The following is a 26,412-nucleotide window of genomic DNA, read 5'->3' as shown; positions in this document are numbered from 1 at the left end:
CCGCCATGTCACAATCAATCATAATCACAATCACAATAATACTTTATTAGCCAACTATGTTTTGGGACATACGAGGAATTTCATTTGCCAAGTCAGTCATGCAATAAAAATCACAACGGAACACCCAAAATACATTTTAACATAAACATCCACCACAGTGACTCCTCCACATTCCTCACTGTGATGGAAGGCAATAAAAAGTTCAAATCTCTGCCCTTCTTTTTTCTCTCGCGGTCGGGGGCCTCGAGCCTTCGGTTGAGGGGACGATCTTGAAGCCCACCGCATCAGGGCGATCGGCTCCTGCATCGGGGAGATGTTAGCTCCCCCGTGCCGGTGATCGGACCCGGTCGAGCCTCTGAGTCGTTGGAGCTCCCTTCTAGCCTCTCCGGAGACTGCGAGCTCCCGATGTAAAGTCCACAGGCCGCAGTTGGAGCGATCCCAGGCAAGTCCGATGTTACGTCCACGTCCCGTGATGGGGCCCAAGTTCAGTCCGAGGCTTCCAGCTCCATCGATGTTAAGCCGCAGATCGGCCGGAGATGCTGTCCGGAAAACAATCGCATCTCCGGCAAGGTAAGAGACTGAAAACAAGTTTCCCCCGACCCCCACATAAAACAAACCGGAGAATATTTACACAGGCTTTTAACACACACTAAAAATTTTTTAAAGACGAATAAAAACAGACAGACTGTTGGCATGGCTGCCAATTGTACGGCGCCCCTGGCGGTAACCTATGCTAAGAAAAATTAGAATTAAGCCGTTCTTAAATCAGTTCAGAGATAGGAAAATAGCAAAGGTCCGTGGCAGGATTGAAGGCAGATGAGATCAAATGGCAAAACAAGTGAGGTTGTATTAAAAGGCAAGTAAACATAATCAAAGCTTGTCACACCCTGGTCATTCCTTTTTCTCCCTGTGGCCATTCAGTAGAAGGCACAGAAGCTTGAAAGCACATATCACCAGACTGAGAAACAGCTTCATTATTCCCTCTGTTATGGGGCTTCTGATGGGATGCTGTCTGATTCACCTCAACCCCATTGTGGACATTGGACTTTGTCCATGGAATTGATTGCCGACGATACTGAGAACTATATTCTGCTCTCTGTATCTTCCTCTCCCCTTTATCTATTGTACGAGTTTGACTATTGTATTTAAGTATAGTATATTTGATTTGTATGGAAAGTATGAAAAAACAAAGCTTTTCACTGTACCTGGTGCAAGTGAGAAGAATAAACCTAAACCTAAACATATACCTACAGAGCAAGGTGACAGCTCATTAAATGGTCAAAGTGGCTCAAGACTAGAACATCTCCTCTTGCTCCAATATTCCCATCTGTTCCTCCATTAAACAAATACTTTTTTTCTATTTCCCTTTTCAACAGTTTTACACATCTCTAGGCCAAATTACTGCTGCCACTTTTCTGCCCACTTTGCAAACCTCTCTTTACCTCTTGATCTGATAACCCTCCTTACCATTTGCCAACTCTCTTGCCAACAAGTTACAATATGTGTTCTCTAATATAATTTCATAAATTATTAGCATAACTAAAGAAAAAAATAGATCTGCAAAGATTCTTTCGGCATGAAATATTAAGCAGAGGATTCCAGATGACAACACCAACTGAGGATTAACAACAAAAATAATTCATTCATAATTGAAATTAAAGCAAATTGAAAAATTTCCATTCATATATTTTTAATGTTATCAATGATACTTATCACATTTGTCAAAGGACCTTCTGCAACTCACCACTGAGCAACGGCTGTAGCTGGGGACTTTGAAAATGGATCCAAAAGCTGGTGACTCTTGCATGTAAACTCAGTGGGCTGTTTCTATGCGTTCTGTACTTAATGAAGGATTGTACTTAATTATGGCAATAATTTTACTGATCTGTTTGCTAAAAAAAAGGAATTTCACTGTATCTTGGTACACATGATAATAAAGAACAATTGAACATTTGAACCATTGAACTACCGATTAGTCAATTGACCAAGTTTGTACCTTAGACATTTGACATTGTAACGCCTGTGGGTTATTGTGAATTGTAGTGCAGAAGCTCATTTTAGCATCAACCCAGTCTTTGTTGTGCCATGGTTGTCAGGATTGACAAGCGTATCAGGTTTAGTTGAAGGATTCACTTTTCATCATATTTAATAGATTCCCAAATACATCCTCCCCTATTTTATCATCACAAAACCAATTTGTCTTTTTATTCACACCAGAAACGGTTTATGCATCCTTTCTGACCCAGATTGTTTCCTGGTTTTCAAATCCTATGTTTTTACTACTTATAAAACTCTCAAAATCATAAAGCCGTATAGCTGGAAAATTGGCCTTTCGGCCCACCTTGTCCATGCCGGCCAAGTTGACTAGACTCATTTGCCTTTCTGAGATATTGGTAGTCCTCTAACTTTTTCACTTGATCATCCCAAATGTATTCATTCCCATTTAAGGCCATTAAGTCCCTCTCATTCAGCTTTGTCTCATTATGTCATATCTTTCTACTCCCTTGGATGTATCAAGATTCCATTTAAATGCATCAATTTCACTCTAATTTGTAATTGGAACATCTCAAATTAATTAATTGATAACCATCTTCTATTTTTGTCTTTAGTTCTGTCCTACCATAGGAATTAGAACATTGTTGCTATGTTTACATCATGCATTGGTCGGGACGTTTTTGTAGAATTCTGTGCAGTTCTAGTCACTGCATTATAGGAAGGATGTGAAGGCTTTGGAGAGGATGCAGGAGAGGATCACCATGAGGTTGCCTGGATTAGAGAGTTTTAGCTATCAGGAGAGGTTGGACACACTTAAATTGGTTCCTCTTGTTGGAGGCCGAGGAGAGAGCGTTGGAGGCTGAGGAGAGATTTGGTAGAAGTATATAAAATTGTAGATACATAGACAATGTAGATGGTCAGAGTATCCCAGGGTGGAAATGTCAAATACTGGAGGGCATAGCTTTAAGGGGAGCGGGAGAATTTTTAAAGGAGGTTTACCAGGCAAGTTTTTTTAAGTAGTATGGTAAATACCTGGAACATGCTGCCAGGAGAAGTAATGGTAGCAGGCATAATAAAAGAAGCAATTAGACAGACACATGAACAGGCTGTGAATAGAGGGATGCGACCATGTGCAATAAGTCGTGTTGTTTATATTGTTTCTCATGGAGAAAAGCAAAGTTGATCTGAAATTAACTCTATTTCTCTCACCAAAGATATTGCCTGACCTGTTGAGTGTTTCCAGGATTTTGCTTTTATTTCAGATTTACAGCATCTGCAGGTTTCTATTTGCAGTTACGCACTTGCTGCTCTTCCGGGACCACATCTAGGCTGATCAGATTGCAGAAGGGTTCCGACCCGAAATGTCACCTATCCATGTTCTACAGAGACGCTGTCTGACCCCGACTCCGAAGCTGCTGAGTTACTCCAGCACTTTGTGTCTTTTGTTTTTAAGATAACATCAGCAGTTCCTTGTATAGGAGGGAACTGCAGACGCTAGTTTAAACCGAAAATAGACACAAAGCGCTGGAGTAACTCAGCGGGACAGGCAGCATCAAAGATCATAGAGCAGCTCTATGATCTTTGGGCAGCATCTCTGGAGAAAAGGAATGAGCGACGGTTCGGGTCGAGACCCTTCTTTAGTCGTTATACCGACTGATCACGTCTGTTACTCCCAGACTACAGTAATGCTTTGGAAGTAACACTGGGTGCAAGTGGAATGACTCTTAAATTAATAACTCTCAGAAACAAAATCCCACCGAGGCTCGGCTGATACAAAGGCTCTGAAAGTAGTGGGAAAGAGGGTCAGTTGTCACCAAAGATACTAGAGGAGCTGTCACTCTCGGCACAGCCAGGATCAATGCATTGAGCTGTGTTGCCCTGCCTTCCAGCGGCGCTTTGAATTGCGCGCCATCGGTTGTATCAACCAGTGATTGTTACTTGCAACTGTTGCAAATAGAGTCATGTGAGAAGCCAGCCAGTCAGAAGCAGCAAGTGCGGATGCAGGAAAACCTCACGGGGGTCACTTTCCTGTTAGCCGTTTCATTTTGTAGTACAGAATGAGGAATTAAACTTACAACCAAAAGGCATAATATCACGTGGTGGCCAACCAACCACAGAGACCGAACGCAAAGCTCGTACAACAGCCCGGCTAGCTCAGTCGGTAGAGCATGGGACTCTTAATCCCAGGGTCGTGGGTTCGAGCCCCACGTTGGGCTTCAATTTTCTTAGCCATCCCTATTTTATTGATTGATATGTAAATATCGTCAACAATTCACTCAGTTTTCCAGCACTTTTCTGAACAGTCACCGCTGTTTTTTTTAAACTTCATACGGTGTTCTAATATCCATGGTGCAGGAGGTAATATACTGGTTAGGATGTAAATTTAAAATAAATGCTGAAAACAGTCAGCATCAGTGGGACAGAAACAGTTCACCTGTGAAAAGTTTTTAACCTGTGTTAATGCTTCTAGTCGTAAATTCATCTTCAAAATGAATTATGTTCAAGATTGTCTATTTCATGGGGAAATGCATAAATAATGCTGCCTCTTGCACCCGTGTAGAATTTTACAAGAACAGACACATCCACGGATGCTGTTTGATCCGCTGAGTTCTTCCAGCAGCCTGTATGTCGCTCAAGATTCCAGGAAATTTACCGCCCTGCCTTCAAATTCAATAGAACTATTTCTGAAGCCCCCCTCTCTCCTTTCTGGGTCGCTCTGCATTCACATCAGGAGATAAATTATCCATCGACACCTACCAAACCCAATGTTCCCACAGTTACATCTCCACCCACCCTGTCTCTTGCAAGTATATAGTTTATTTCTATAGAGTTAAGCAGCACCAGATGCTGGTTTACAAAAAAAGACACAAGGCATGGATAGGTGACGTTTCAAGTTGGGCGTTTCCTTTATCAGGAAATGTGACTCTCTCTGCTTTAGTTGGTGAAGCCCTTATCTGAATCCACTTCCCTCACTTCTGCTCCAAACTCACCACCCACAAGGCAGAGCAGAGGAGGTGTTCTCCTGGTCTTTACTTTTCACCTCACCAGCTTCTGGACCTAGTACATCATTCTTCGATATTTCCGCCAGCTGCATTGCGATCCTACCACCAGTCACATCTTCCCTTACCCACTTATTTTTCTCTCCACAGAGGTGACTCCCTCACCGACTCCTTGATTCGCTCAATCTTCCCCACCCATCCTCCTACTCCCCAGGGAACTTTCCCTTGAACAGTAGGAGGTGCAACACCTATCCCTAAACCCTTGTGTGCCTTTTAGAATGGAAAATACTTAGCTGTGAAAGGTACAATTTAAGATGCAAGGACTTACATGAAATAGATGAAGTAGGGTGATGAAGTAGTTGCAGTAAACAGTTACAAAACCGGTTCATTTTTCAGGATAGTATTGTGATTAATGTACCCTATCCTTTGGAAAGAGGCTCAGAAATGCAAATGACATTGCCACAAAAGGAATTAATGATGAGAGGCTTTGTTCTTCCACTCCAGGGAACGCAATGAGATAAAAAGCTTACACATTACTTCAATTTCTCCTTTCAATAATGCTATCTGAGCAGCAAATTCTGCGTTTATTGCATATAACAGCGTAAAAGCAACAAATTTAAAGTTCTTAGATTATTGCAGAAAAGCGGGAAATATTCAGCATACAATTGTGATCAAACAGCTTCGACTTGAAAGGTTAAGAGGGACGTCATGTCCAAGGAAGGCAATGGCTGGAAGCCTGCAGCAGCCTGGGGCTTTCTTGGACCGAGCTCTGCTCATAAAAACTTGAGCACGGCCTGGACTATGAAAAAAAGCAGCAAAACATGGCGCCTCTTGAATGCAGGCTGAGTGAACTATTTCAGTACACTTTGCTCATCAGGCATGTGCTTAGTTAGGTATGGCAATACTTTACTGGAGATAGACACAAAATGCTGGAGGGACAGGCAACAACTCAGGAGAGAAGGAATTGGTGATGTTTCGGGTCGAGTTACTGCAGCATTTTGTGTCTATCTTCGACGTAAACCAGCATTTGCAGTTCCTTGCTACACAATACTTTACTGGGCTGTATGTAAGAAAAATAATTTCACAGTGCATTTGCACATGTGGCAATAATAGCACGTGGACCCTTGAACTTTGTTTCCCTGCAGATTCTGCCTGAACTGTCAGCATTAGCTGTTTTAACTTTGAATACAGCCATGTCCACAGAGCGCAGAAGATTATTGGGACACAGCTATCAGACCTGGAGGGCATCTACCACACACGGTGCCTCAGGAAGGCCGTCAGCATCCATAAAGTCTCCTCACACCCTTGTAATGGACTGTTCGAACTACTTCCCTCCGGCAGGCGTCACAAGGCCTTCCATGCCCGAACCTCCAGACTCAGGAACAGCTTCATTCCCAGAGCTATAGCGGCTCTGAACCGGCCCTGCTGAGTGCCCCCCCCCCCCCCCCCCCGAGGACTATCTCCCTCGGATAGTCACGTCGCACAGACACATCTGCACTTTAGTCTGTTTGAACTGTTTTGACTATTTTACTGTTCTTTTTGCAATCCATGTTCTCGGGGTATCTAAATATCTAAATCAATATTTTATTAGTTATTTATGTTATGACATCGGGTGGAAGCTGCAAACCAAATCTCGTTGCGCTTATGTGCAATGACAATAATATCATGGTATATGGACACACTTATCTGTTTTGTAGTAAATGCCTACTATGTTCTGTGTGCTTAAGCAAAGCAAGAATTTCATTGTCCTATACAGGGACACATGACAATAAACTCACTTGAACTTGAAATATATTATTATTATTATTATGTTCGAGATGAACTACAACTCCCTCAGGGCAACGGGGCATGACCGCATGCGTAGGAGCCATAGGTGATCCGCCAACGTGGTGACGTACTATTCTGTGCGTGTCTCGTCGCTCTGAAGACCCTTTGCTGGGCGGCGTCGTGTTGCTCGGCGGCTGTGCGTAACCTAGCGGTGGGGAGAGACCGGGCTGCGATTATGGTTGGGAGAGAGCGAAGGTGGACAGGCAGTCGGATTTAACACGGAGAAACGGTTTGACTTGATGGCTCCGAAACCGGACCCGAGACCTAAATTTCAAGAAGGTGAGGCCCACCGTGCGGGGGGGAAACATGGCGCCGGCTCTGCCCGCCCGCCCCTACCGCGCATGCGTACGGGGAAGCCTTTCTGGGCAGCTGGGCTAGGAGGCGCCTGAATGGAGACTGGTTACACCTTCAATGTAAGCACGTTACAGTCTTTCCCTGCTGTCAGCATTGCTAGCCTGCAGAAAAAAACCGCGCAGAGTATTTCCTCCGCCAGGTTCTCTCTGTGTGTGTGTGTGTACTTGTGCACTCCATCCCCCAACCCCCGGCAAGACATACTATGCAACAGCAATGCACAAATACATTCCTACTTTAAAAATAAGGTGAAACTGATCAAAGGTTTTCATCTAGATTCAGGTTTGTGATTTTCTTTTGAGGATTGCAAGCAGTTTTAGACAAGTACCACGCAACAGTGCAGTGGTATGTATTTGTTTTAAAAGCTGTAAAAGTACACAAAAGGGTTTTGTTAAATTCAATATATTTTTTGGTTTTGGGGTTTGTGAAGACTTTTAAAACGTAAAATATTAACTGAATAACTACAATAGATTCTTTTGCATGTGGATTGTTCTGCATTTGAATTTACACTTCAATACTCAGCAAATGGCTTAAAATAGTCATGCACATTCCTGTAGGTGTATTTTACAAGTAAAGAATACATCCTGGTTAAACAGGTTTGGATGACTATTGATTTTAAAGAACCTTGTTTTGCATCAAATAGGAATTGAAGTGTTTGCATGTTCCCACATTTGAGTTCTTCAACCCAGGATTCCTGCTTGGACAAAAGCTGGAATTCTGGGAGTCTCTAATATTGTTGAATTGCCCTATCTCGATTAATGTGCTAAAGTGCAAATTATTGTGATGAACGTGAGAAGGCGTGGCTTTACAATTATCGATGTATTGCATGATTGCTAAATGGGAAGTGGAATTAAAGCAGTTTAGGTTGAGATTGTGTTGCTGCTTTATGCTGGCTGTGTCTGCATTAGCACTTGAATAATGTAGAATAAAAATAAATCATGGAAATACACAGCAAGTCCATTAGCAGCTGCAAAGATAGCTTAACATTTCGGGTGTAGACCCTATGTCAGAACTATTCTGACAAAAGAGTCTACATCTGAAACGGCCTGTATTTTTTTTTATTTTTCAGGTGCTGATGGACTTGCTGTCTTTTAATAAAACAGAATATGCTGGAATCACTCAGCATCTGTGGAGAGAGGAAGGTAGGGTTAAATTTCAGATCAATGGCCTTTTGTCAGAACTGAAAGATATAAAAACCATTTCTTAAAATTTAGCTTTTTTATTAAGTGAGCAGAGGTTGGGAAGTTAATCTGGTTGTATCCAAGAGTATTTCTGTATCAATCAGGATAGGGATCAAGAAGGTGCAAACCTGAGGTGTTGCTATATTGCAAATGGCAACACAATATTAGTGACATGTTTACATGAGAATTTTCCAATTCTAATGTGATTTGAAAAAAAATGGATAAATAGACCATTGGCATCAACAAATATTGCACACCCTCTTAGTATTTTTAATGCATGAATACTGTGGTATGGAAAAGTACATAACAGCCAATTTGTTCACAGCAAGATCCCACCAACAGCAGGCATATCAGATCAGTTTAGGTTTCATTGTTCGAGGATATTACGGAAACATTAGCACTCGTGTTGCAGAGTAGAGTAATCCTAAGATCCGTTCATTAACCGAAAGTTCAAATGCACGAGTCAACCAGGATCAAATTCTTATCTGTCCGATGCATTAATTCCTTTCAAGAAATCTGCCATTTGGTCTAGTCGAATGTGATGCCATCCATTGTGCTGAACTCGTACCTGCTTCATCAATTCTGGCACAACTATGATTTAACAACAAATGCAAGCATTGACAATGATATTAACATCTACTGAAGAGTTAAACAAAACTTTCCGAAATCTCCTCGTGTGCAAGCTTGTTGTTGGTAGCTCTGAGGTATCAGCCTAGTCTCTGTAGTCAGGTTTTGGATCCAGAGTATTCCCCCTCAGACATAAGACCATAGGAGTAGGAACAAAATTGGGCCATTGAACCTGCTCAGCCACTCGATCATAGCTTCCCTCTCAACCCCATTCCCTCCCTTCACCCTGTAATAGTTGACACCCTAATAATCTGAACCTATCGATCTCTGCTTTAAAAATACCCAATGACTTGGCCTCCGCTGCCATCTGTGGCATTGAATTCCACAGATTCACCACTGGTTAAAGACATTCCTCATCTCCATTCTAACTATCCTTTTATCCTTTTTATTCTTACCCTCTCCACATCTACTTTATCTAGGCCTTTCATTATTCAGTAGGTTTCAATGAGATCCCCTCATCCTTCTAAACTCCAATGAGTGCAGGCCAGAGCCATCCAATGTTCCTTGTACGTCAACCTGGGATTATTCTCGTAAACCAACACTGGACCCTGTCCAACTACAACACTTCCTTCCTCAGATATGGGGCCCAAAACTACTCGCGATATTTCAAATATGGCATGACCAGTGTCTTATAAAGTCTCAGGATTATATGAACGCAAGCAGTAATCTTGCAACTATTGCCTAAAGATATCTACGGCTAGCTAGCTTATACATCAGAGTGCTTTAAAATAGCTGGATGGTGTGTAACATAAGTGTAATTCTGCTCATTCATCACACCTTTGCCAAACATGGAAAAATATATGGTATGATGAATTAATTTCATTCTTTTTTTTAAGACTTCTGCTTTATCAAACCCAGGTTTTCCAGCTGATTTGCTCTCTTGAACATAAATATTGTGGCTTGAAATATTTCCTCTGACAGAGAATCGCGTCTTCTGTACACCTCCCTGCAGCTCCAGGCTGTGCCAGTTAAGAAGCAGGCATGTGTCCAATTGTTGAAGTCAACATATTGAATCTCTGAAACATTGTGTAATGGCTGCTGTTTTGTATGTAGCATACATTGCCCTGGCCAGTGATTATCACTCAGTCTGCATCCTCTTAAAGTCAAACTTCGTATCTCATAGCTTTTACAGAAAATTGCTGTGCACAAATTGGCCACCGTTTTGTACATAACAATAATTGTACCTAAAAAAAGTAATTAGCTGTGTTTTGAAGTTTTTAAGGTTGTGAAGGATGTTATATTTGCAAGTCTATATTCTTTGCTGTCCTCCTCTAAAGCTGGCCTAGTATTTTTACCTCCAATGTTCTCCTGGTTTGATGTCCAAAGTCAGGCAGTGATCTGAAATATTTGGTTTATTGACCAACTATATGTATAGTTACCCTTTGATAATCGCTTCAGCCTCCCCTCTAATGCTTCCCAAGTCCATGTACTGGAGATATGATATTAAAGACCAAAATAACTAATGAACGCTCATTTAGTGCAAACAGATTTTGACGTATCATGATGTCTGCAGCTTTTATCTCCTTCATCTGTTGCTGTTAGAACTTGCAATGGTAACGAGCTGTAATTACCAACTACCTAAGAGACAGATAATTTGCTCAATGTCTGTTAATTCACAATTATAATTAAAACATGCTGTAATTCCATCTCAGTAAAATACTCCTGAGAAATTATGTATTTTCGTTAAATTCAAATGAAACAAATTTAGCGTAAAAGTACTACAGAAGCAAAAGAAAATGAATCATTGCATTCTTTCCAGATTTGAGCTGGGGAGAGAATAAAACACAACATTTATATTCTAATTTCTAGGGTTGATATATGGCCTGGAATATAAAAACATTTTTGCCAAGATTTAAACACAGACTTCCAATTATTCTAACCATTTTGAAAATTTCAGTGTAACTGCAACAGAACCATCGTAAACCTTTTCAGAATAATCACCCTTTCTTTTAATTTCAGGTGAACGTGTCTTGTGTTTCCATGGGCCATTGCTTTACGAGGCTAAGGTATGTGCTATAAAAATTATTTTGAAGATTTTTGAAGTTATTGGAATACTGAGTATTGTTAGAATGTTCTAGCAAATGTCTGTCTTGTGCTGTCTATAATCATATCTTCAACATATTTCTGAAAATTGGTCTGAAATCCAATGGGGTTATTGGTGGAATAGATTTATTTTCCTATAGGGAGTGAAGAATGGCAATGTTTCACAATGGATTCATCAGAACTTAAAACGATTTTTGTTTTGTATGTTAGTAGTATGTGCATCATTTTCTGTATTTGCATTGTTCCGATTTTTTCTGCAAAACCCAATGAAGGATTCCTGTCACAGGATGTGATCAAAATTTTAATGTGGGTCGATATTGGTTGAAACCCATAGTTGACCCATTCCAAGCATGGATTGATTATGGGGGGGATAGAACAATTGAGTCATGTTGTTTGTGAATTATGGATATTAGGAAAAAAGTGTCTATCTGGAGATTTCCCATTGAATCTCCTGGTTTCATAAAGGATTGAGTGATAGGATAAAGGAATTCTGAGAAACTGTGACAATACTATAAATTGCTAAAGGTGGTAGCAGGTACAGAAAAGAAGAAAATTGAGGATAAGGATAATTGGTTGTTATTTATCCTGTCCTGATTTGTCAGGGATGAGGAAGATGTTGAAGTGTTGTTAAACTACTTGAAGTTGAATTCAGTTCAGCTCTTAAGGGTGTTTCATTTGATACAAGAGAATGTATTGGCAAGAATCTCAACAGATGAAGGAAATTAACAATACCATTCCTTCTCTCAGTAAAGGAAAATAAATCTATATGGTTCCAGTAATTTTTCAGTTGTTCTCTCGCTTGTTCCAAGTGTTTCTACCAAGAAATTATGTATTGGATTTCAGAATGATTTTCAGAAATATGCTAATTTGTTGGAGTTACAGTGACTAGAAACAGAGCAAGTTAATAAAATCGTGTTATTCAAAGCAGAGTCTGGCAGCTTGGATGACCTCTGACAGGGCAGTATCTGGCAGGTCCACTGTTGGCGAGGGAAGGTGTGATCTCAAGAGACACAATGCGAAGAACTGTGGAACTGTTTAAACGACTGGACACTTGCTTTCGGTTGCCTCCTATGGGATCTTCCAGTTGCCAACTATTTCAACTCCCATTCGCATTCCCACACTGACCATTCTGTCCTGGGCCGCCTCCATTGCCAGAATGAGGCCAGAGTTCCTTCAGAATCCAGAGTTCCTCCAGCAGCTCTCTTTTTGCCATTTCAGCATCTGCAGTCTCTTGTGTCTGTAAACTCATGACTCATTTACCAATTGTTGACTGCTTAAAAGAAGACATCTGCACCTTCATGCATCATCCTTAATATGTCCCCCCCTTTGACATCGGTACATTCAGCTAAGAATGGAAATCACTGTAGCAACTTTGCAAGTTTGTGGCAACTCCCAAACCCACAATTGCTGCCATAGAGAAAGACAAGGGGGTGGGCAGGAATCTCTTTGAAATCTAGTGATTCATGAAAGGTCTAGGGTGGATGTGGAAAGAATGTTTGCAGTAGTGGGAGAGTCTAGGTCCAGAGGGCACAGCCTTAGAATAAAACAACGTACCCCTAGAATGGAAATGAAGATCTTTTTTTTTTCGCCAGAGGGTGGCGAATCTGGAATTAATTGCCACAGACGGCGGTGGAGGCGATCATTGGCTATTTTTAAAGCGGAGATTCATAGGTTCTTGCTTAGTAAGGGTGTCAAAAGCTGCAGGGAGATGGTGGGAGAAATAGGTTGAGAGGGAAAAATAGATCAGCCATAATCGAATGTCAGAGCAGACTCATTTGATCGAATGGCCTAATTCTGCTTCTATGTCTTAAGCTCTTATGAATATGATCTAACTGGCATTCCACACCACACAGTATCATACTTGGTAAAAACATTTGGTTGTTTTCTAGTGGCCAGTCAAAATCGTTCAACTCCAAGCAGATCTTACCGTCTTGAGCATTTAAGGTAGATGTTGTAAATGATCTTGTTGGAACCACCTGTATCTGACTGAGCTTGGGGTGAGGACAACCCATCACAAACAACAAACTCTGGACACTGATCGAATCTGCTTCCTAACAGCTGTCTGAGGTCGAGTCAGTTACATTTTTTATGTGCTAAAGAAACACTATGTGTTTTGCAGGAGCTTTACTGAGCAATATTGGGGAATGTGAGGATGGGTGATCAAAAGGTTGATCCGGTCTGAGTGGAGCATATTGGCTTTAGGGGAACTGGTGGTGAAAATTGGATGACAGGAATGCAGAGAGTACAAAGGGATATGGAACACAGGTTAAATGTAGGAAGGGTTAAGAGCGTGGAAAGATTTGAAAGGGTTAAGCGCATGGACAGGTTCATCAAGATTATTTAAGTTACAGCTAGGAAGTGGAGCTCTTCATTGAATGAGCTGAAGATGAATCTGAGAGGTAGTTGTACTTGGATGGCAGTTACATAATTACTGTTGGAAGATGACAGGTCCCTTTTCCTTTATTGTTTTAATTTCATGACAATTCCTCCGTCTTGTGTTGAAGCTGCTATCTTTCTGACATTTATTCCCCTCTCCCCCTTGCCTCCTTCTTTCACCCTAGTCATTTAACCAATTCCACAGTTCACCACATTGTATCCCTCTTGAGATCATACCTTCCCATGCCATCAATGGGCCTATGCATCATCCTGCCTGAGGTAATTTGAAGCCAGCCCTGTTTGGTCTTTTCTCACCTCCAGCTCTTCGTCATCCCCCCCCTCCTACTTGAAGAAGGGTCCTGATCCAAAACACCATTTGCTTAACCAGTTCTACAACCATTCCACCTCTGTATTCAATGCAGGGCCACGAGGTTACTTATGCTGCATCAATAATGTTTTATTCTCACTCATCATCTGAATGGCAATTTCACAGACTGGCAATCAATTGGAAATTTTCCAAATATGTGGTGATTTGTTCAAAGCAAGTGTTCATTGTTTTAGCTGGGTACTTCACAGAGGGATATTAAGTACAGTACTTACAGAAATCTAATTTGCCATATACCAAAAGCTGCACATTCCATCAGTTCCTGGGCCTTAGCTGACCAAGGGCCATAGTTTTTGTCTAGATAATAAAAAAACATTTTGATTAGTGCTGAGAATTAAAGTGTATATGTCTTTAAAAATTGAATTTAAATTTTAATTGCCAAACATTCATACAGTATGAATCACAATATTTTTAGGTTATGTACCTACCTTTAGGAATGAGTGTACAGGAAGTAAGAGCTGCAATTAGATTCATCCCTTTGAATCACTTTGGTATTCCCTCCAATTCTCTTTTAGTAGGGGCTATTGATGAACATTTAACAGTGAAATCTCTCCCTTTCACAACATCAGCAACTGATACACCATGGCTGCAGTATCATGTACAATATCATGTTCAAAATGCTCTGTAATTAGACTATTGCAACAGCACCTTCCAAATACACAATCAGTGTCACTATTAAAGACGTGGACAGATTGTGCATGGATTCCCTCCTTCAGTAAAACAATAAAATATTTGTTTAAATCTTGCAAATGTTAACTATCAGACCTTCACTGCTCCTCTGAGTAATGCCTTCAGTCACTTTAAACAGCCCATGAAATTCGAGACATTTGATTTGTATAACTCTGAGAAGTTTTTTATCAAATGGCAAAGCTCTTTTTGCAGATCACTTTACCTTCTACTGGCAATCTATTCTGAGCTATGCAACAGGAAGAGATTACCAGGCTGACACAGGAAAATGTGAAAGGATGCTCTGAAAGCAGCATTGAAAATGTTCAACATTTCCCATTTTCCCCTGGGAATCCCTGGCCCATGACTGAAAGTGGAGAAGGAGCATTCTGGATGGTATTGAGAATCTCAAATCTGTGCTCCAGTGAAAAGCAGGGAAGAGATCAGGGAGTTTGCAGTTATTTTCTTTGACACAGATTTTACACTGGAGCACATATTAGTTTTTCTTTCAATATTTAATTGGTTACAGATTCTTTTCAGTAATCTTATTAGCTGTGAAGGTTGGAATGTTCTTTGGTAAATATCAGTCACGATAATGCTTATTATTTAAATATCATATTCCCAGTGGCCTATTTAACTTGCTGGGTTGTTACTACATTTGAAATTTACAATATTTTTCTTTTGTTTTTTAATATAGTGCGTAAAGGTTGCTATAAAGGACAAACAAGTGAAATACTTCATACATTATAGTGGCTGGAATAAGAAGTAAGTATGAAATATTTTACAACAGAAATATGATGTGTGAAAGATATTAAATATTCCTGGCTGAATAAACACTGAAGATTTGAACAGTGGGATACAGTGGCAATAAATGGAAGCCAGCGTAATGAACACTTGCAGCAAGTGTCCAGATATTTTGAAGTAATGTATCATCTAAATAATAGAAAAATACTGTCAATAGCATTTAAATAACAGACCATCTATAAATTGGATGCACATTTCTAATAGACCAGGCATGTTCTCAATGTGATTTAGTTTATTCTGTCAGTGCTATGTTGGGTAAACATTGAACTTCCTTGCACCAGTTTGATCCGAGTATGCATCAGAGGGGTATAATATGATCTATGAAATGAGGGAGTTCTTTCTGAATATGCTGGAAATGTTTCGCTTTGGATGATGTAGAGGAAGAATTATAAGAATGCAGTTGATAACGTATAAGTGCAATTATGTGTGCTGGCCTTTCCTTCGCGCCTCCAAATGGAACGTGGGCTTTTGTAATTGACTTTGGCAAAGTACAGGGCTGGGGTGGATTTGGAGGAGTATTGGTAGCAAATGATCATGCATAGTTTCGTTGGCTGGTCATATTTTAAGATGACATTTCTCATTGTCTAAATTGTTGGAAAGAGCTCTATGTCCCATCCTCTTCACTTGAAACAATATTTAAAAGTCACCATTGCTCCCTAAGACCAGAGGACATATAGAAACTATCAGTTAAAGTTGGCAGCGTTGATGTAATCTGTTCTATTTATTTTGCAAATTTGCCGGAATGAAGATCTCATGCAATGAGAGCCTGTTCCCCAAATATTATCAAGCAAATGCCACAAGAAACATATTTTTCAAGTGGCATTTTCTATGCAAGGCAGACTACAAATTACTAGATAATAATTAGTAACTAATGTTTTCATTGAAGAACAAATATCTCTTGGTGTAGGCTAAAATGTAATGTGGGCAAGATTGGAATTTTTTGTCTCTGGGCTGAAAAAACATTAGTGGAAGAGATATGAATTTTGGTAAACTCATCCAGTGTTGGAAGATTCCTCTTGGTTATGCCAATTGTTTATGGGAGAAATAATATTTGCAGCCTTTACAGATATTCATTCCTCCATTTACAAACCTTTACTCTTGATGCATTGACATGGTGTATAAACTGTAGAATGAAATTGGGTGTCTGTGGCTTGGTTTGCAAATCTCTTCAAATAGGATTTGGGATTGTCCCTTTCTTTGATTGTTCTTCAATTGACGACTTTTCAGCTCCACACAGATAAATGGCAGAAAGCAGCATACTTAATTCTGTTATTACATGTGGAATTTGTGAGATGGAGAATTCTTAAAAATAGGGAGTTGTGCAGCCCATTGAGATTGTGATAAGATTCATGCCTTACCACATTGCTATCATTTTCTTGCTCAACACTCGCCTCTCGATTCCCTTGTTCTCCATAAAGGAATGACAGTCTCTGATTTGTATATAGGCAGTGCATGTACAGTTTCAGGGATAAAGACATGTTAAAAATTCCAAAGTTGTCAGTATAATTTCAAAACATAGAAAAACATAGATTTGAGTTTAGGAGCAACGAGGTCCTACTGTAGTTGTATAGGACCCTGGTGAAACCGCACCTGGAGTATTGTGTGCAATTTTGGTCTCCTAATTTGAGGAAGGACATTATTGCGATTGAGGGAGTGCAGAGTAGATTCACCAGGTTAATTCCCGAGATGGTGGGACTGACATATGAGGAAAGAATAGGTCGACTGGGATTGTATTCACTGGAATTTAGAAGGGTGGGAGGGGATCTTATAGTTGAAACATATAAAATTCTTAAAGAATTGGACAGGCTAGATGCAGGAAAAATGTTCCCGATGTTGGGGGAGTACAAAACCAAGGGTCACTGTTTAAGAATAAGGGGACTGAGATTTAGGACTGAGATGAGTAAGAACATTTTCACCCAGAGAGTTGTGAATCTGGAATTCTCTGCCACAGAAGGCAGTGGAGGCTAATTCACTGGATGTTTTCAAGAGAGAATTAGATTTAGCTCTTAGTGCTAGACTCAAGGGATATGGGGGAAAAAGCAGGAATGGGGTACTGATTTTAGATGATCAGCCATATTGAATGGCGGTGCTGGCTCGAAGGGCTGAATGGCTTACTCCTGCACCTATTTTTCTATGTTTCTAACTCTTAACAGGACAATCCCTACATCCCTGGAAGCACTTTTGGAGAACCCTGCTGCAATGACACTGAGGCGAGCATCTTTGCAAACAGAAACCAAGCCTGCATGCAATACTGATGATATTGTCTCATCAAGCTCTGTACAATTTCAGCAAAGCTTCCTTAATTTGTGCACTAAGCTCCTCACAGTAATATCCCATTTTTCTTCGTCATCATTTGCTGCACCTGTTTTTTTCATTTCATTTAAGCAGTATATCGATTCTTCTGCACAAACCATTATTGCTAGTTTGTCATTTAGAGAGCTATTTATGTACTATCAAGAATGAATAACCTTTACATTTCTGCCCATAATACTCCATTTCACACATTTGTCCACTTGAGCTTTTACCACTCTTCTGACCTCCCCATTTCCCAACCAGTTTTATCATCAGCAAATATGATTGCAATACACATTCTTATAATTGGTCAATAATATGACCTGTCAAGATCTGAGGCCCAGTATTGATCTGTGTGGCATTCTATTAGTGAAACATTCTGGGCTGACAGAGATCCATTGGTTCTAAATGTTTTGTTTTTTTAATAATCTCTACTGCAAATCCATGTGCATGTACAGAACTATTGAAGTGGCATATAAAAATTAAGAATTTGCTGTCAGAAGTTTAGAATTTTGCAAGCTACACTCTTTTCTGCAGTTTACTGCAGATTGTATCCGGTCCCTTTCAGTAAGTTGGTTTCCTTCCTTGTTCTTGATCTTGGCCAATGCAGTGATTGGGCCTCAAATGGTAGAAGAATGAAAGGTGAGAAGATATGTCAGCTCTTGTCCATCCACCGTAACTGGTTAAAGGGCAACCCTTGGCTTTGTTCACCTTTGTTCTCTTCTCCTGATGAATGATCAGTACAGAGAGAAGTGAAGAGACGTAAGGTACTTTTGAATTAGCCATTTGGGAATGTGTTGGTTTTGGGTCTGCATGCCTTCTTCTGCTCTTTGCTCATGAGCTGAGTTGGAGAAGCACAATGTAAGTGGTAGATTTTAAATCTAATGGGTTAAGGCATAAGGGGAAAGGACAAGTGAATGGGGTTGGGTCTGAAGAAGAGTCTTGACCTGAAACCTCACCCATTCCTTCTCCCCAGAGATGCTGCCTGTCCAGCTGAGTTACTCCAGCATTTTGTGTCTATCTTCAGTGTAAACCAGCATCTGCAGTTCCTTCCTCCACGTGGTGTTGGGTCATAGGTCAGATAAGATTTTAAATGATTGAACTGGTTTGAAAGATTGAATGGCTTGTTGTTCCATTGGTTAAAGCCAGAGTGTAGCTTGCCATAGGTGTGTCTCTACAATTTATTGCTTGGCAGAAAAAAATAAAGTCAACTCATTCCCTGAATTGGGGATACATCCCAGAAAAGAAATTGTATAACTGCATATAAATTATTCTGGGTAGATAACTATCGCTTGCTCCAGTGATGTCAAGTATATAAATTTACTATACATAATACAAAATATAAATTTGATTTTTTAAGATAAATTGGGACAATATAAAAGGCATTATTTCTTTGCACACATGGAAAATCATTAAATAAAATCAGAATTCATGATAGAATATTTTTATATAATTATTGTAAAATGAAATAATTGACACAACAGTACCATTGTCAATTTTGGGCAACTGCGTGCCATTCTGAAGACACACTCTTGGGGGTGAATAATGCCTTGTCATGGAGCCTATCATAAGTAGGCAACAACAAAAAATGCATTATATTTTTGCTGGGTGCTGAAAGTGCCTATTTTAGTGCTAAATGTACATTTATAGGATAGGTTCATGAGAGAAAATGCCATATATGTAATTCTTTATTATTTCACCTATTCAAACAGCTTAGATGTGTGGTATCGTCAAGAATGCAGGTATTGTAAAGACTAGTTAGAATTTTTAATTAAGACTGAAAAAATAATACTGTATTTGGTGTTTGGAATGATAAAAATCCCCCCAAACATTCTCTAGAAAATTAATGTTCACAGCGATTCAGAATTAAGTGGTGAAAGTTCTGTGATAGAAGTAACTTTAAAATAGTATGAATATTAATGTTACATTCTGAATTTCATATTTGTTGCAGTCAGTTGTGTCAGAAATATATTTTCAGCCACTGTTGATTAAGGTCCCTGAATTTAGGAGCAAAATAACTACAATTCTCTGTTCCTGACTAGTGCTTGCACATGCCCGCTGACATGCTCTATCTAATGCAAATAATGGACTGTTGGGTAGGAAGGTTGTTGCTGCCTATGGTGCAAAGTGCCAGCACCATCGGGGAGCGCAATACAAATTACATTGGGAAGCTGAATTAACTTGAGAAATGAGCTTGTGGAAAACTCTTTGCATTAATGACCAGGGCATCACAGTCATGCCGCCGGTAGAGCTGCTGCCTTACAACGCCAGAGATACAGGTTTCATCCTCGCCTTGGGTCCCCTCTGTTTTTTTTCATGTTCTCCATATGACTGTGTTGGTTTTCACTGGTTTACTCCCACATCCCAAAGACATGCAGGATTGTAGGTTAGTTGGGCTCAGTAAAATTGGCCCAATGTGTAGGGAATTGATAAGAAAGTGGGATAGTGTAGAATTAGTGAGAATGGGTGACCAATGGGCTGCATGGACTTGGTGGGCTGAAGAAGGTTTCGACCCGAAACTTCACCCATCCCTTCTCTCCGGAGATGCTGCCTGTCCCGCTGAGTTACTCCAGCATTTTGTGTCCATCTTTGGTGGGCCGAAGGGCCTGTTCCATGCTGTACCTCAAAACTAATTGGGGTTAAATTAAAGTATTTTAAAGTCCTTGGCTGTAAAAATAATGTCATTAACAAGTTGATGTGAAGCTGAAAATGTAAAACTATTTAGTGTGCATGCTTGAGGGAGTGACTGATCCTGAGGGACTGACTCTTCTCTAATGCAGTGTCATATTACCATTAATGTTGATAAATGATTCTGCCTCTGCTTTTTTCCACTTCCGCTGAGTTCTTGATCTCATTTTGACTTTCAAATTGAAATACTTTATTCACTGCTGTATTTTAGTCTGGTAAAAATCAGTGCAGTTTCTTCATATAAACTGGCTTAAATCGGTTGAAATTAATTCTGTGGCTATAGTATCCTGTAGAGCAATCTTTAATATTGTGAATCATCAATGCCAGTTTACACAGTGAGAAGAAAGTGAGCCAATCGTATTCAAATATCATAGTAGGAGGTGATTTGATCTAATTTGACTGTCATGGTTTTTTGAAGTAACTGCTTTTCTGTGTCCTTTTTCCATTGTCCAATGATTCCATTCCCCACCACAGACTTCAATCCAATTATATTTTTAGATCCCTTCTGAATGTTATAGAATCAACTTGCAGACAATGCACTCCAATCTGTAAATTGTTGCATTTAAACAATAAAATACCTCTCATCTGTTTTACCTGTCACTATCTTTAAAATAGAATAAAGTTAAATGAGTGTAAATAATTTTAAGATTTGTGTGTTTTATGAGGGTGTGAAGATATGTAGAACAAGAAAGGAGAAGTGAAAATATCTGGTACCATAATTTTGAATTTGTTGTAGAAAACAAATGCTAAGTGGCTTTCTGGGTAGTGTTTGAGAAATAATAGCTAACTGGGATATGGAGCAACCTTGAATGTTGTAATGGAGTCTTCTAGTCAAGTGAGACTTTGACAGGAGCTCTGCAGGGCAAGTTGTCGGTGGCGCAGTGGCAGAGTTGCTGCCGTGCAGCACCACCGACTTGGGTTTGATCCTGACCACGGGTGCTGTCTGTATGGAGTTTGTACATTCTCCATTCGACTGCGTGGGGTTTCTCTGGGTTCTCCAGTCTCCTCCCACACGCCAAAGATGCCCAGGTTTGTACATTAATTGGCTTCTGTAAATAGTCAGTTTGTGTAGGATAGAACTCGTGTCGGGGTGATCGTTGGCTGGCACAAACTCGGTGGGCCGAAGAGCCTCTTTCCATGCTGTATCACTAAACTAAGTTGAGTTTATTGTCATATGCATATGTACGGTGAAGTGCAGATGCAATGAAAATCTTTCTTGCAGCGACATCATAGGCATGTAGACTTGGATAATAATTTATTATTTTCTTTACTGATCTTGTGTATATGTGAGTCGATGGCTGTTGTGTTTTGTTCTTTTTAAATCTTTTATCCTGTGTCTTCTATGTACACACCAAAGGAGATGCAATGGAATTTTGTTGTACAGTTGTTGTGCAATGACAATAAACGTATTCTATTCTATAAATCATACATAATTTACACACAACATTTTGAAGACAGTAAAAAGAAAGACTGCAAGAAGAAAAAAAACGTTCGTGCAAAGCAGAATTGGGGGGGGAGGAAACAAATTAATGATAGTGCAAGAGGTAATCCATAGTGTTCAATTGTCGAGGTAAGATTAGGATTGTGCAACTGGGTTCAAGAACTTGATTATTGTAGGAAAGTACCTGTTCCTGAACCTGATGATGTGGTACTTGAGGAGCTGTACCTCTAACCTGACAGTAGCGGCGAGGAGTGAAGTTTGGCATATGCACAAGCGCGTTGAGGTACTTGTACAATGAAAAGTAATGAGGGTCTTGCCCAGGTGGTGGGGATCCTTGTCAATTGATGGCATTTTTTTGAGGCATCGCCTCATGTAAATGCTTTTGTTGATGGGAGGTCTGTGCCCATGTTGGACTGTGTTGAATCCACTAATCTCAGCAACTTATGATCCTGTGTGTTGGAATTGCCGCATCAGACCATGATGCAACCAGTCAGGCCCCTTTTTACTGTGCATCTGTAGCCAATTTAGAGTATTCAGTGGTATGCCAAATCTCTTTAAACTTCTAAGAAAGCAGATGCATCGGTGTACCTTCTTCATGAATACAGGTCATCTGAAATGTTAATGCTCTCAAATCTGAAGTTGCTCATTCCCTCAACTGCCAACTGGCATGTGGTCCCCTGGCTTCCCCTTGTAGAAGTCAATGGTTGGTTTCTAAAACCCACGACTCTGTAACATGTATTGTCAATTTGCTGACACTAAACAATAATCCGTCCTCGGATTTGTCTGGTTGTTGGTGGTTTAGGAAGAAAATTCTAAAAGCCTAAAGCCTCTATTTAATCATAAATTTTAAGACAACAAGCTTATTTGGGTTCATATACTAGAATCTGCAGCCCCATTAATGTATCTAGAAATATATTGGTTGTTAGAATTCTAGTGTCATTTCATCATACGTAATGATAGCAATGTAAATGTTTTCTCATTATACCCTGATTCTGTACAACTAGAAAAACCTGTCCTGAGAGTAGTTTGCTTTTATCACCAATATACTTGTTGTATCTTGATTTTACATTATCGCCTTTTGTTTGCATGGCCTTTTGTTTTACATGTACAGCTCGGCTCTTGGAGGCGAGTCAAATTCTAGCATGCAGCCCAGATTAAATGCAGCTGCAATGAAATTAAATATTGACTCATTGGACTTTGCTGTGCAGGCAGTAACCTTTTGAACTTTTCTGCCTTCATTGAGTTTATAGAAGAACTTGCTGTATCTGCTGTTCCAGGTGTGGCGAGACCAACCACAGACTCGGTGATTGTTTCGCTGAACACCTCCGCTCAGTGCACCTGGGCTTATGTGATCTCATGGTCGCTAAACACTTTAAAAATCAGATCTCTTAATCATAGAATCATACAGGATGGAAGGAAGCCAGATGGCCCACTCGTTCTGCTTTGTCACTTCCAGAGAAACAACTTAATTTGTGGTTGAACTTTGCCCGTCATAATCTTCAAGAAAATAAACCGCTTCCACCAATCAGATAGTTGATCGTATTGAGTACTGTGGGCTTTTGTCGGTAAAAATTGAGAAGAATGACTTCACTTTTGTTGCATTAAACTGCAGGAAACTGACTCATCCTATATAAGGATGTTGGACAAAAACGTCTAGCTGTCTTGGGAGTAGTCATGTTGGGAGACATAAATGGGTATTGTTTTCTGGATTCAAGTTATTGCCAGACAGCTGCACAATGAATAGAAGGGGCTCAATAGCAGATTGCTGAGGCTCAACGGAAATTATAGGAATGCGTGCTGGGTGAGAAGTAGGGGCATCTTTTGGAAGGATGCCAATGATGTTTGAAGAAAGCTTGATTGAATATGCAAGGTTGGAGCTTGGGATGGTTACAGCGAATGTTTGTGTGGGAATTGTACTAGATTGGATCACCGGCTGTGTAATGTACGGAATGATGTGGGGAATATGAGAGCAGCCTCTTAGAGATAGAGATATAGAGATATGCCATTTATTGTCACTATACATGTACAATGAGATTAAAAGCATCTCGTACTCAGTGCATACATATAATTTAGTACAAAAAACAAGAAACAGAAAACAAAACAAGGGGGGGGGGATAGGTGCACAATTCTGCGGCGCTATATACATATCTATAAAGGCAAAATGGTGAAGAATGAATAGGTAGTATTCTTAGGCAGATTTTTAAAGTTATACTAAAATATTAAAAATTATTTAAAAAATATTAAAAATTACAATTACAATTACAATACATATTACAGTTCCAAATTTCAGTACGTGGGTGGAGTAGATGGAAGTCCGGGTGTTGGGCTGTGAAGTCAGTGCATGTGTGAGTTAAGAGTAGTTATGACTTTCGGAAAACAACTGTCCCTGAGTCTATTTGTCCTAGTTTTGATGCACCTATAGCGCCTTCCAGAGGGCAGCAGGTCGAACAGTCCAAACGCAGGATGGGAGCTGTCCTTGATGATATTCTTTGCCCTGCTAAGGCAACGGGATGTATAAATATCCATCAGGGAGGGGAGAGGGCAACCAATGATCTTCTGTGCTGTCCTAGTTACCCTCTGAAGCCTCTCCCTGTCTGCCATGGTGCAGCTGCCGTACCATGCTGTAATGCAGTATGTCAGCAGGCTCTCAATGGACGAGCGGTAGAAGGTCAGCAGCAGGTTAGAGTCCAGGTTGTGCTTCCTGAGAACCCTCAGGAAGTGCAGCCGCTGCTGAGCCTTCTTGATGACCGCTGACCGCTGTCGTGTTGTCTGTCCAGGAGATGTCAGCAGAGATAAGGACGCCGAGAAACCGGAAGGTGTTGACCCTCTCCACACACTCGCCGTTGATATGTAGGGGGACTAAGTCGGTGCTGTGCCTCCTGAAGTCGACAATGAGCTCTTGATAGAACATGAGAGATTGAAGCAAACAGAGGCTGAATAACCTTTGTCTGCAGCAGGTCAAAAATATCATTGGGTAGCATGTAATTCCTGAGCAAAGGTTGGTAGCTCATTTGGGTTGAGAAAATAAGGACATTCTGTATCCTGGGCCACTATGATTGCTGTTTGGCTGGTTCTATGTATGGAATGATCAGTGCAGTGATGTGCAAGAATTAACAGTGCATGGAGTGGAATATTCTCTCTTCACCTTTTCAAGCAGTGAAGAGATATCTTTTTGCTGATTTATGACCTGAACCCAACAACAAGGCCTAAATTCTTGCTGTTTTTAACCCGATGGTATTTGAACCATCAGATACCATTGAGCCCTGTTCAATGATATTCCAATGCATTCTCTCGTTTAATCTAACTTTATCTTTCACTCAGTGTTTCCACTTTGAAGGAAATTACCCGAAATTCGGGTTTTCTTCGGGTAATTTTAGGGAAATTAAATAATTTCGGGAGATTTCCCAGCCCAGTAAGCCTTCCCCACCTGCGCATGTGCGACTGCCGCCCCAACTGCGCACGCGCGGATACCGGTCCCACTGCGCATGTGCGGGGGAAGATGCGAAGGAGTCCAATCAGCGGCACGGGATGATTTGCGGGGGGAAAAAGTATGTACCTGTATATTTATGACCATCTGTGCCTGCGCAGTTGGGGGAGCCCCGTCAGCCACGTCACAATTGAAAACGGTGGCGGTGACGCGGTAGGGACGCCGTCCCCTGCGCGCGAGCAGTGGGCCCGGTATCCGTATATGCGCAGTTGGGGCAGCAGTCGCACGTGCGCAGTTGGGGAAGGCTTACCGGGCCGGGAAGTACCATCAAATTCCAGGTAATTTGGAATTCTATTTCAGGAAAAAAAATTTTGAGGTGCGGAAGCACTATTATTCATTCGCTCCAATAGCCCATCCCCCGCCCTATCCACACGCATAGCCCCCAACTTTGCAGGCGCGGCTAAAGAGAGGGAGGGTGAGTGGGGGCTGAGAAGGAGGGAGGGGGGGCTGAGAGGGGGGGGGGCATAGAGGGTGGTCCGCAGCAGCAGCCTCCCCACCAGGCGACGGGCGGGCGTCGACCCAAGGACCACGAGTTCGGCCGCTCCAGTACAGGGCCCGACTTCAATTCCGGGCTCGTTCTTTATGCGTCCTTTGAATAACCTGGGAGGGAGGGGTTGGGGGTGATGTCACTTGAGGCGCGTGGAAGATTGTGTGCGTGAGGCCGTGCGAAGCAGACCCATTGTGACGTCATCAGAGCTGCTTGTTTAAATTCAGAGTCTTGATATTTTTAAACATTTTCCGTAATGTCAAGAAATAAAGCATAACATTTTCAGATAAGATGATTTATTTTTTCTAATACTTTGCTTTCGTCTTGTCTTATTAATCTCTCTCTCTCTGTTTTTAGTTGGGATGAATGGGTTCCAGAAAGCAGAGTGCTGAAGTATGTGGACACAAACCTGCAAAAGCAGAAAGAACTACAAAAGGCTAATCAGTGAGTATGTGAATGGTACTGATGAAAGAAGAAATTACACTTATTGGCCAAGGGACTTGGGTACTAAACATTTTAGGATAAAGCCAACTTTTTCTTCAATTTGTTGGGCAAGCAGCAATCTCTTTAAAGCCTCTATAACATCATAAAATGCCTTCAAAACCATTCAGGAAGCGTTATCATAGAAAACTGGACACACTGTTGCATGGAGTACAAGAAGAGCTGACCAAAATTCTTTATGCCATTCTATATCCGAATTGAAAACTCTGAGAAGTTTAAGAAAAACAGCAATCATTAAAAAGGAAGGAGGGCACGATGATTG

General features: G+C 40.8%; 1 protein-coding gene and 1 non-coding gene across 8 annotated transcripts in view; both read left to right on the top strand.

Annotated features, from left to right (window-relative positions):
- The first annotated feature begins 4,138 nt into the window (after window positions 1-4,138).
- Window positions 4,139-4,211, top strand: trnak-cuu. The gene has a single exon. It is a non-coding gene; the product is annotated as a tRNA-Lys (tRNA).
- Window positions 4,212-6,888: 2,677 nt separating this feature from the next.
- The window catches only part of morf4l1 (mortality factor 4 like 1), a 40,405-nt gene continuing 20,881 nt past the window's right edge, over window positions 6,889-26,412 (top strand). For 3 of the 7 annotated variants that reach the window (XM_033050477.1, XM_033050478.1, XM_033050475.1), the window contains exons 1-6: window positions 6,889-7,100; window positions 8,242-8,314; window positions 10,940-10,986; window positions 15,148-15,215; window positions 17,408-17,464; window positions 26,007-26,093. In XM_033050477.1, the coding sequence (XP_032906368.1) occupies window positions 8,248-8,314; window positions 10,940-10,986; window positions 15,148-15,215; window positions 17,408-17,464; window positions 26,007-26,093 (326 nt within the window). In that variant the 5' untranslated portion in view covers window positions 6,889-7,100; window positions 8,242-8,247. Of the gene's footprint in view, window positions 7,101-8,241; window positions 8,315-10,939; window positions 10,987-15,147; window positions 15,216-17,407; window positions 17,465-19,258; window positions 19,289-26,006; window positions 26,094-26,412 lie in introns of all 7 variants that reach the window. The other 4 variants (XM_033050480.1, XM_033050479.1, XM_033050481.1 and 1 more) reach the window with 4 other exon arrangements.

Source organism: Amblyraja radiata, chromosome 34, assembly GCF_010909765.2.
Source record: "Amblyraja radiata isolate CabotCenter1 chromosome 34, sAmbRad1.1.pri, whole genome shotgun sequence".
In the NCBI taxonomy this organism is placed as follows: Eukaryota; Metazoa; Chordata; class Chondrichthyes; order Rajiformes; family Rajidae; genus Amblyraja; species Amblyraja radiata.
Note: the sequence above shows the minus strand (reverse complement) of the source record. Positions and strands in the feature narration are given on the sequence as shown.